This window comes from Spinacia oleracea, chromosome 5, assembly GCF_020520425.1.
Source record: "Spinacia oleracea cultivar Varoflay chromosome 5, BTI_SOV_V1, whole genome shotgun sequence".
NCBI lineage: Eukaryota > Viridiplantae > Streptophyta > Magnoliopsida > Caryophyllales > Amaranthaceae > Spinacia > Spinacia oleracea.
Window position 1 is genome coordinate 26473086 of NC_079491.1, and position 12512 is coordinate 26485597.

A 12512-nucleotide genomic window follows, 5' to 3' on the forward strand; every position below is an offset into this window, starting at 1 on the left:
ATGGATGATAGTAGAAGTACACAAGGTGTGCAAGAGCATCTTGCACACCACCACTTATAATATGCCACCTCAATTTTAAAAGATTCTATCTCTTTTGAAAATTTCAAACTGAAATTTGAAATGTATTTTGAAATTTTAATTTTGAATTTCAAATTTGTTTTAAATTCCCAACAATCTTCATTAATTATCTTTAATTCCCCATAAAAGCAATGAATGCATTCCCCACAAAGGAAACGAGTAACCAAAAAATTATCTAATATTTTGATCTTTTCATGACTAAAATGATCCCGTAAAATGGTTTTGATCCGCAATTAAAAATTTGGTTATTTATCCTCTTGAGAAGAATCGAACACGGGTTTGCGCAGTTAGAGTAGATGTTGTAACAGCTTAGTAGTGACCATTGTAGCAAGGTGTATCAGCACGTAAGTCATTGCAAACATAAATCTTTTAATCTAATTTTACCGAGTTTGAGAATTCTAAATATGATTTATGTAAAGATGAAATGATCCTTTATAATCGTAGATAATATTATAACACATTCATGTGTTCTAGCTATCTTTTTTAATTTTGGTGGTGGGTCATAATTTTTTATTATAACAAGAAGTAAACAACTTACTGAGTAGATGTTTATGAAAATGTTAGGAGTTACACATCTATTTTACTTGAGTTTATTTTTATTTTTATTTAGTTTCTTCAAAAGTTATATAATCTTGTGTAATCTTAGGCATATTTAGTAATTAAAGGCTAACTCTTCGAAGTTTGATCTAAATAATTCATTTACAACGTACAGAATTATTATTTTTTGATAACGTTACTATTTTACAAGTTTAGACATACGGTAATAAAAATTTCATTTGGAGATTGATAAACATTTTTTGGTATCATTAAGTTTTATTGTAAGCCTTTGTGTAATCATAAAAATATGTAGTATATAATTTTTTAAAAATAAATTATATTTTTAACAACCAACTCTTTTTTGATAATGAGGTATATTAATTATCAGCTAGATAGTCCCCAAAAAGATAACGATTTACCAAAAAATCATAGTTAAAGGTGAAAAAAACATTCAATATTAAGTTTGATGTTTTATTGACTAAAATGATCCCATAATTTGGTTTATCACATTTAAAAATTTGGTTATTTTTTCTCTAGTCAAGAATCAAGCACGGGTTCTCGCAGTTAGATCGAGTAGATGTTATAGCAGTGTAGTAGTGACCCCTTTAGCAAGAGGGATCAGCACATATGTCATTTCAAACGAAATTTATTAATATAATTTTACGGAGTTTGAGAATTTCGAATAAGATTTCTTTAAAGGTGAAATCATCCTTTTTAATCATAGATAATAATACAATATTCGGTCCTGATTCAATAAAGGGTTACTGGCAAAAAAAAGTTTTTTTTATTATATTTTTACTAGGAAGTACTCCGTATGTTTTTTTTAATGAAAATTAAATTTTATAAGTATGTATTTTAATACGTGTGATCATTTTATGTATTATGAAATCTAAACATTCGCTGCTTATAAAACCTTATCTATATTCTCAAAATCTCAAATATATTATATATTTTCTAGCACAAATGGATGTGCTGATACCCCTTGTCAAACTAGTTACAACAAAGTTTATATGATCATCTTTACACTGCCCCTAGACCTGCGTTCGATCCTTTATATGTAAATCTTTTTTTTTCTTTGGGCAATTGTTGTTTTATGTTATTATTGTTTTATGGTTTCTTTTTAGTATTTACGGAATCATAATAAACAATACTTCCTTTCTTTATGTATTGAATCTTTTTATGGGATCATTTGTGAGTTTATTCATAAATTTTATCCAATTTTGTTTATCTTTTCATCCAGTTATACGGCGGTAACGATATGCTATTTCGACAATATATGATGTGGACTGTAATGACACATGCGTGCAACGAACAATCTTTTGCATATCAGAAACTCTTAGATGTAGTTTAAGCTTCAGATATTATGAATAATAGAATGGTTTTTCAAAAAATGTATTTGTTGTAAACAATGAAGTTTAGACTTTGAGTTTAATTATCATGTGTAGCTTCATTCAAAAAACTTTTTGTTATGTATTGAAAAAAAATGCATGTACTCATATGATTCGTTTATGGATAATGAAAGAAAATGCATGTACTGATACTCATATCTTTAAACTTAAAATATCATAGTTAAAGGTGAAGAAAAACATCAACATTTTGATCTTTTCATGACCAAAATGATCCCATAAAAATGGTCTGTCACAATTAAAAATTTGTTTTATTTTCTCTTGACAAGAATCGAACACTAGCACACACAGTTAGAGTATATGTTATATCAGTATAGTAGTGACCATTGTAGCAAGGGGTATCAGCACGTAAGTCATTGCAAACAAACATATTTTTGTCTAATTTTACCGAGGTTGAGAATTCTAAATGTGATTTTTTTAAAAGGTGAAATGATCCTTTTCATCATAGATAAAGTTATAACACATTGTGTTTTCCAATTTTGACGGTGGGTCGTCATTTTGCATTATAACAAGAAACAAACAACTTAATTAGATGTTTATGAAAATGTTAGAAATTACGTATCTGTTTTACTTGAGTTTGGTTTTATTTAAATTTAATTTCTTCAAAAGTTAAATGATCTCGTGTAAACGTAGTCAAACTTAGTTAGTTATTTAAATCTAGCTCACCAGTATGGAAAAGGCTTCTAGTGACGCTTTATATATGTCTATTACGACGCATAAAATCGCCGCAAGTGCTTTTACCGACGCTTTCAAAGGCGCTCTCTTTGCCTGTGCCGCTACCCCCTATTACGACGCTATTCTTTTGCGTCGGTAAAACATATGATTAGCGTCGCTACAGACTTACTACGCTTTTAAGCGCCGCCAGAGATCTAATTCACGTTTTAAACTACCGTACCTTTTGGAGTACACTAAAAGCGTCGCGTAGTGGAACTGTTCTTTGGGCGGATTCACGGTGGTTACTTTGTAATTGAGAAATCCCAAATTAATGAATTTGCAATTGGTAAATCCCAAATTAATTAATAAGATGTTATAAGTTTGTAATTAAGAAATCTAAATTGAATTCAGATCTAATAAACCAACAATGTATTCTTTAGAATAAGAATCTTTAATTCCAATCAAATTTCTGATTTGATAAACTTGGAAAGATTCTACTTTAATCCCTATAGAAATGCAGAATCATACTTCCTTTCTTTATATATTTAATATTTTTATGGGATCATTTGTGAGTTTATCCATAAATTTTATCCAATTATTGTTATCTTTCATCCAGTTATATGGTAGTAATGATCTGCTATTTTGAAAATATATGATGTGAACTATAATGGTAGATGCGTGCAACGAACAATCTTTTGAATATCAGAAACTCTTAGATGTAGTTTAATCTTCAGATATTACGAATAATGTTGTTTCAAACAATATATTTTGTTGTAAATAATGAAGTTTAGGCTTTGAGTTTAATTATCATGTGTAGCTTCATCAAAAAAAAACTTTTTATTATGTCTTAATTGAAAAAAAAATATGCATGTACTCATATGATTTGTCTATGGCTAATGATCCCTTGTAATATATCTTTAATCTTTAAAAAATCACAGTTAAAGGTGAAGGAAAACGTCAATATTTTGATATTTTCATGGCTAAAATGATCCCATAAAATGGTTTATCACAATTAAAATTTTGATTTTTTTGCTCTGACAAGAATCGAACACGGGTACACGTAGTTAAGGTATATGTTATAGCAGCATAGTAGTGACCATTGTAAGAAGGGGGTATCAGCACATAAGTCATTGCAAACAAAAATTATTTTGTCAAATTTTCCCGAGGTTGAGAATTCTGATTATGATTTCTTTAAAGGTGAAATGATCCTTTTGATCATAGATAAAGTTATACTAGCTACTTTTTTCAATCAAAGTTAAATGATCCTTTTGATCATAGACAAAGTTATACTAGCTACATCCAATATTTTGAACTTTTCATGACTATAATGATCTCATAAAATGGTATGTCACAATTACAAATTTGGTTATTTTTGCTTTTTACAAGAATCGGTCACAAGACTCACAACTAAAGATGTCATAGCAGCAGAGTTGTGACCATTGTATCAATGGGATATCAGCACATAAGTCATTACAAATAAAATTCTTTTATTCTAATTTATTGAGTTTGGGAATTCTGAATATGATTTCTTTAAGGCAAATTTGTTAAAAATGACCTTTTATAACGCAAATTTTGCGTGAAAGGACCTTATATAATTTTTTTTGTGAAATCACACCTTAATGTAATTTTTTTTTGTGAGAAAGGACCTTATATAATTTTTTTTGTGAAATTACACCTTAATGTAATTCTTTTTTGCCAAAGACAACCAAAAGTAAATTTCCGACATTGACTGAGTTTTTTCGGCCATTGACTTGCACGTGAGAAGCACGTGTGACTTTATTTTACTAATCACACCCAATTTTCCTTCAAAATTCTAAGCTTCAAAACCTAAAGTTGAAAAAAAAAATTCGAAATAAAATCAAGTTTGAAAATTCAAGACTCAGGAAAATCAATGTCTTTAGCCAACGTAAGCCACACTTGCTGCTAATGTGCAAGTCAATGGCCGGAAAAGCTCAGTCAATGCCGGAAACTACCCTTAGGTCCTTTCTCGCAAAAAAAAATTACTTTAAGGTGTGTTTTCACAAAAAAAATTATATAAGGCCCTTTCTCGCAAAATTTGAGTTATAAAAGGTCCTTTTTGGCAAATTTGCCTTTCTTTAAAGATGAAAAAAACCTTTGTAATCGCAGATAAAGTTATAAAACATTGTGTTTTAGCTACTTTTTTCAATCTTGGCGGTGGTCCTAACTTTGTATTATAATGAAAATGTTAGAAATTATGCATTTGTTTTACTTGATTTTAGTTTTATTTAAATTTAATTTCTTCAAAAGCTAAATGATCAGGTGTAATCGTAGCTAAACTTAGTAATTAAAAGCTAACTCTTCGAAGTTATGATCAAAACAATTTATTTACAATGTACGAAGTTGATATTTTTGGAATTTTGGATATCTTTACTATTTACAGGTTTAGATATACGGTAATAAAAAAAAATTAATTTGGAGATCGGTAAACATTTTCTGGTGTCGTTAAACTTATGGTAAGCCCTTGTATAATCATAAAAATATATAACACATAATTAAACGATAAATCCAGTTTTATATTTCCAACAACCAACATATTTTTGATAATGAGGATAAATAATTATCTGATAGCTAGTCCCCATAAATGCAACAAGTAGCCAAAAAATCATAGTTTAAGGTGAAAAAAAACACCCAATTTTTTGTACTTTCATGATTAAAATGATCCCATAAAATGGTTATTAATACTTAAATAAAATTATTTTTGTCGACTCTTGTTAGGAATCGAACACGGGTTCACAAATTAAGTAGATGTTAAAGCAGCATAGCAGTGACCATTGTGATAAGGGGTATCATCACGTCACTCTTTGGAAATGAAATTGTTTTAATCTAATTTTGTTGAGTTTGAGTTTTTTAAATTATGATTCCTTTAAAGGTGAAATAATCTTATATAATCGTAATCATCGTTAATACAATGTGTTGCGCTAACTTTTCCAATCTTGGAGGTGACAAACTATTTTGTATTATCAAAGATATGAACAATTTAGGTTATTATAAAAATGTTAGGATTACATATCTATTTTAGTTGAGTTTGATTTTATTTTAAATTTAATTTCTTTAAATGTAAAATGATCTCGAATAATGGTAATCATGGTTAATAAAAAAAATCAACATGTAACCTAACTTTTCAAAGTTACACCTAAACAATCTATCTACAACATATAAAGTCACCAGGCAATGGATGTCGAAAGTATACGGCAGAAAATGTTGTCGCTGGTGCTATCGTTGTGGCAGCTAGTACTTTACAACAATGACAGAAAATTTTATATTAATCTAAAACCCCAAGATGAAATTTGAAATTTTTTATGGGGGCAGTGTTCAAAGTGACGTTTAAACTTCTTTACGGGAAATAGTGTTAATAAATTATATGGATGTTTGAACTTACAAGTATTTAAATTTTGATAGGTTTTACGTTAAATTTATTTTGTTTTAAAAAGATCACAAAATATTTAGTTTGGAACAAACAAATAAAATCACAAAATATTTAGTTTCTGGTAGAGGTTTGTTTTACATACAATCTCTTTTAGTTTGAAAGGATCATACCAAATTTCACTTTGAACACGATAAACAAAATACAACATGATTTTAGTTTCTTGGAAGGGTTTGTAGTACATAGAATCCGTTTTGTTGTTAAAGGATCAACTACATTTACTTTTGAACACCATAAATAAAGTTAATTAATGATTTTGGTTTATCGATTTTCATTTCTTTATGTAAATATTGATCCCATAAAACACATGATATTAAAAAAAAATCCCAATCTCTTGTTAGGATTCGAAAACGGGTGAATAATGTAGATTAGACAACGTTCAAGTGACCAATATGACAAAGGGTATCAACACGTCTGAATTGCAATACAAATTGATATGACTTTTACTTCAAATATTAATTCTTTTAAAAATGAATGATCCCATAAACTGATATACGGATTTAAAAATATTGTGTTTTGCTCATGTCAAGATCCGAACATATGTTGCACGCATATAGATAAAGCTCAAACGGTTTTGCAGTGACCATCATGACAAAGGGGTATCAGCACGTCAATAACTACAACATAAATTCTTTTATCTATTTAGATGGAGTATGGTTTTATTTCTTTTTCGATGTACTTAAAATCGTAATGATTCCATGACATCATAATTCATGTTAAAGTAGATGGTTTTAGTTGTTATCGTATTGTATCATTGCAAAATCATCTATTACTATGGTATTAGTTTAGAATTTTTTTATAAACGTTTTGAATGGAATGGATTATACAATATGATTAGTATGACACACCCTTTCCTATAATACAATACAATAATAAAATAAGTCGTGAAGGCTTGACAAATGAATTAAGTTCGCCACGTGAGTCTTCGCCAGATGTTATAGATATGTTGAATTGTGAACCCGAGTTCGATTCGTTATGCACAAAGGGTAATTGGGAGAAAATTGTTTTATTTTTATTTTGATTTATTATGTTAATAACAAAGTTTATATTTGAGGAGATTGTGTTTTAATTGTGGGAGCATTACATGTATAATGAAATCTAAATACACACTACTTATTAACTTCATTTGTTATTGTTCTTTATATAAAATTTTAGGTGGTTTACTATAATGTGCTGATACCCTGCTAACTTGGTTACTTGATCATCCTTAAACTATGTTAAACCCGTGTTGGATCCTACGGGAAAAAATTGTTGCCACTGTTATTTTTTTTTCTTTTTACTTTTGGTTTTATGTATGAGTATATTTTATTCAATTTCTAAAATAAAAATACATTTATGAGTATCTTTTATACAATTTCTAGAATCATAAACACAACTTATATGATTTCATGCTATACGATAGCTTCAACATTCCATTGTCACTTAATTAAACAAAGCAGCCATTGTCACTTTCAATTCATCATTTCCAGTTTCGGAGAAAGTCGAATAATAACACATTACATATCTAGTTCTCTACTATACCTTCCTACACTCAGTACATCGCAACTGAAACTAATTAAATCTTAATAAAACTCTCTTGGTAATTTCATCAAACAAGTTATATGCATTATTAAACCCATGGAAGTGTTTTTAATGGCAGACATTTAGATGCTTTTAAAATGTCATATAAAACTCACAAACTCATTGTAATAGTTATGGGCTTCAAAAATGGCCGCCATTTTCGTAGATAACTAGAGAAAGCTTTCTCTTGAAAGATGACAATGGAAGTTATATACTTACGAATATGGAAGTTGTTTGGCGCTCTCTGGTTGTCTGATTATGGAAGATGACATTTTCCCTCTGAAGTTACATACGAATATGGAAGATGACATTTTGGCGCTCATCGAAAATGTTCCCTCTGAAGTTGTATTTTTGGCGCAATTTGCTGAAATTTTTTTGCGCCTAAAATACATTTTTCAAATTGGTTTCCCCCCTCTTTTTTTAGTGGGATTTGTGAGGTGGCATTGTTTAATTGGTGGTGTGCAAGATACCTTTGCACACCATGTGTATTCCTAGCCTTTTCCTTTCTCAATGATATGGCCCATCATAGAACTCTTTTTTTTATAAAAAAAATAAAATAAAATAAAATAAAATATATAGACTTTATTTTATCAAACAACAATATAATATTCTCTCCCTCCTTTTTCATTCATTATATTTGATATTTTACATGTGAGGATAAATCAATGTGGATGTAATTTTTTTAAAAAACAATGCAAATTATGTTTATTAATGTATAGTAATATTTTTATTTTTTTCAAAAATTTGACATTGGAAAATTACGGGGGATTTAATTTTCTAAAGGAAAAATGGAAGAGACTAAAAAAATTATTTTGCACAATTTTTAATAGCATATTAGGGGGAATTTAATTTATGTTATAATATAAAAGAAATATATCAAATATAAAGAAGAAAATGGGACAACTAAAAAGAAATATTTAAAAAATAAAAAGGGACGAAATGTATAATGTATTGGGAGTATGATTTTTGTCCATTTATTGTATTATTATTATTTGCTTAGAGATTTAATTTCCTAATGGAAAAATGAGAGAGATTTAATACTCCAATTAATTTAACTGATTAAAATAATTATTTTGCACAATTTTAATAGGAGTAGCATATTAGGGGAACCAAAAAGAAATATTTAAAAAGTAAAAAGGGACGAATGGTATAATGTATTGGGAGTATGATTATTGTCCATTTATTGTATTATTATTATTTGCTTAGAGATTGATGCAATTTACTTATATAATATGCTTTGGAATTATCTAAATTAAGTTACACGCATAATTCAGAAGCAAAGTAGCCATATTGTGTGAATCTTAAGGAAAGAAAATGAATGATGAAACATGAAAACCTTCCCAAAAGAACACAAAAACCAAATGATTCTTGTAATAACAAAGGAAATAATAGAAAAAATGGTGAAAATCTCATCAAATCATCAAATAGTTAGTTGCCAACGAAAAAGGTTCAAACCCCATTATCATGATCATGACAAATCCCTTTGAAGCTACCTTATAAATACATACTCCCATAAGCAATGAGCAATACATGAGTTGTAGTAGATATTGAATTCGGGCGACGCGGTAGGTGATGATGATGAAGAGAACAATGAGTTGTTACTTAATGTTGTTTCAATTGTTCATACAATCCTTATTGTTCTCTTCACCAATATTATGTGTTAGGGCTACTAACAATGGTGTGGGAAGCTCCCTTGTAGGCAAAAAAGATCTAGTTAGAATGGCTAAGAAGTTTGAGGCCATCTATCAATTTGGTGACTCTCTTTCCGACACCGGCAACTACGTTCGAGAGGCCACCGGTGAAAACTCCAGCTATAATAAGCTCCCTTATGGCCAAAGCTACTACCCCACGGGCCGTGCCTCTAATGGTCTTCTCATGGTGGATTACATTGGTACGCTTCTTTCTTGGTTGTTTTTAATAATCGCTCATAAACAAACGGAGCCTAAGTGCATGTTAGTTCAAACCATCAAAATCTGCTTAATTATTGTAAGACGTTAAAAGTTACCGATGAAAACTATATATACATTCGTTACATATAAATACGTATAAGGAGTTAAAAATTAAGATATTACTTAACGTAATGCACTTCTAATTTAGTTCAAATTTAGATAGAAAATTAATGTACGTTAAAAGCCATTAATTAGTAATTGAGTTTGAGTAAAACATAATGAGGCCGGCTATGGAATGATGTACGTATACCAAACTTACCATTATTAGGAATAACACAATTAATTTTGGATTACTCTTCCCATTAGGGGTAACATTTAAATTTTAATATATCATCCAAATTAATTAAGGGCGAGACCGTCTCACTAAAAACTTGTTTATTTATTTTTTGGCCGTTATACTTGTACGTGATCGAGTGACTAAGTATTTGGATTTGTGCATGATATATAGCAATGTTCTTCCATCTACCACTCTTGAACCCATTTCTTGATAATGGAAGCGACTTCACACATGGAGCTAATTTCGCGGTAATAGGCGCTACTGCTAATGGGAGATATAATTCCTTGGCTAGGCAACTTACATGGTTTAGATATCACCTCATATCGACTTACTCTTATCCAACAGGTACATATACTTAAATACTATATTATTGAATTTGTACATTTACGTACCATCCCTTAATTGTATATGTCTAATATCTATTTTGGTTGATTGCAGCAATTAGAAAAAAACTCGAAAATTCATTGGTGATAATGGGAGAAATTGGAGGCAATGACTTCAACGGTCCTTTTAATCAAGGCAAAACAATACATGAAGTAGCTAAGCTTATCCCCGGAGTGTTGAAAACCATTAAAAATGCAGTCGAGGTGAGTTGGATCGAGTTCAGTTTTGTTTGATTTGGTTTACTCCAGTCATGTTCGGGTGTTATCATTTTAGTTTTGAAAAAAACATCGAGGTTATATTTTTTAAAGTATTGTTCGAGTGGCTCTCGATTTTGGTACTACCTAAAAGGTATAGATACACGAGATATATTTGTGTTACATAGACAACTTAAATGTACGTGACTAACAATGATATAACTAAGTATTGTTGCTTAATTTTCAGGAAGTGATTACCCTAGGGGCAACTAGTATCGTGGTGCCAGGGAACTTTCCTATCGGATGTGTGCCTCTTTATCTTGTTAATTTTGTCACAAATGATTCTTCAAAGTATGATAAACTTGGGTGTTTGAAGGACTACAACAACTTCTCAAAGTTCTATAATCAGCGGTTGAAACAAGTCATCCGACAATTGCAACGAGAGTACCCGGATGTGGCCATTGTATACGCAGACTACTACTCAGCATTGTCATGGGTCATTGCTAATGCCCCCCAATTAGGTAAGATTTTGTCGGATTTCATCTTAAAATCAATTATTAATTGGAGTGGGAGTCGCCTCCTCCTTATATACAATTACACGGAGTACTTGGGTTGGACATGTCACTTACATATTGCCTTAATTCCTTATACATTTAGACTACACATTATAATGTGCACCACTTTTTCAATATTTGTGCTACAATGTTTCTTTAATTATCATAATTATTTTATTTCAAAATTGAATTTTGCATTTGTGTTCAAGTCTTCAACCATATATTAACAAAAGTTATATTTAACAGGGATTGAGCAAGGCGATACTACAAAGGTTTGTTGTGGAACCGGTGATAACCCTTACAATTTTGGCGGAAAAGGTTGTGGTAGTCCGGGATCTTGGATTTGTGAAGATCCTAACAAAAGAATAAGTTGGGATGGAGTTCATATGACTCAAGAAGGAAACAAAGGTGTTGCAGACCAATTACTAGAACAATTTGTACCTGCACTTGACAAGCAAATTCGAAGACGGCGACGTAGGAAACCTATTAGATAAACTTAAGAGATGATTTATAAAGTTTATATTTTAATTTTATGTCCAACCGTGAATTATACGGAGTATTATTATTGAGATCGAGCAGTTAGTACACTTGGTATTTAACTAGCTACATAAGTACATAAAGGGTATTCCCAATGCATGGTTTAATTCATCTTTACTCAAATTGATGAAATTTTGAATATTATAAATTTATACATATGCGAATAAATTAAGATGATTTTCTTGTTCGATCACTCGTTGCATCGGTTGACTTTAAGTGTACTTTTTATTCAAGGTAAAGTAGCAGATAACTTCAAATTAGCAACCAAGGCCCATTAGCTCAGTTGGTTAGAGCGTGGTGCTAATAACGCCAAGGTCGCAGGTTCGACCCCTGCATGGGCCATTAATTCTTTTTCTTTTTATTTAAGGTAAGATTGTTATGTGATTGAGAAATCATAATTTCTGAAGTCCGAAGTATTATTTTTTCCGGCTTATTTGCTCACTAACCACATGATTTAAGTTGCCGTAACACAAGGATAATGCTAAATATTGATCAATTATACACTAAGGTTACGTTTAATTCACCTTATTTCTCCTGATCTGATCTACTGTGATCTTATTTTTTCTGATCTGATTGTTCATATTAATAGGGCTGTCAAAAAGTGGCCCGATCCGAGAAACCGACCGACATTCGAACCGAATATATTCGAGAAGTAGAGGCTCTTAAAACCGATCCGACATTGATCCAAATCTCGATTTGACCCGTGAATCAAAAACCCGAACCCGATCTGCTAACAACCTGAGGAGACCCGTAACCCGACTAGTATCCGACTAGTTTTAACCGAACTGAACCCGCATCCTACCCGATAGTAATTAAAAATCCGATTTTACCCGATAACAACTGCGACTGATAAAAACCGATATCCAGTTTAATCCGCATTATTGTTGACCCAATCCGAATGAACCCAAAACCGACTTTCAACCGATTTTTCACCAAT

At 30.6% G+C, this 12512-nt stretch overlaps 1 protein-coding gene and 1 non-coding gene across 2 annotated transcripts; both read left to right on the forward strand.

Annotated features, from left to right (window-relative positions):
• Positions 1–9070: 9070 nt before the first annotated feature.
• LOC110785111 (acetylajmalan esterase-like) lies at positions 9071–11768 on the forward strand. Its single transcript, XM_021989553.2, has 5 exons — positions 9071–9571; positions 10078–10251; positions 10345–10493; positions 10732–11005; positions 11285–11768. The coding sequence occupies exons 1-5, from the start codon at positions 9253–9255 to the stop codon at positions 11530–11532; spliced, it is 1164 nt and encodes a 387-aa protein (XP_021845245.1). The 5' UTR covers positions 9071–9252; the 3' UTR covers positions 11533–11768.
• A 75-nt stretch (positions 11769–11843) lies between these two features.
• On the forward strand, positions 11844–11917 carry TRNAI-AAU (transfer RNA isoleucine (anticodon AAU)). The gene has a single exon. It is a non-coding gene; the product is annotated as a tRNA-Ile (tRNA).
• The last annotated feature ends 595 nt before the right edge of the window (positions 11918–12512 follow it).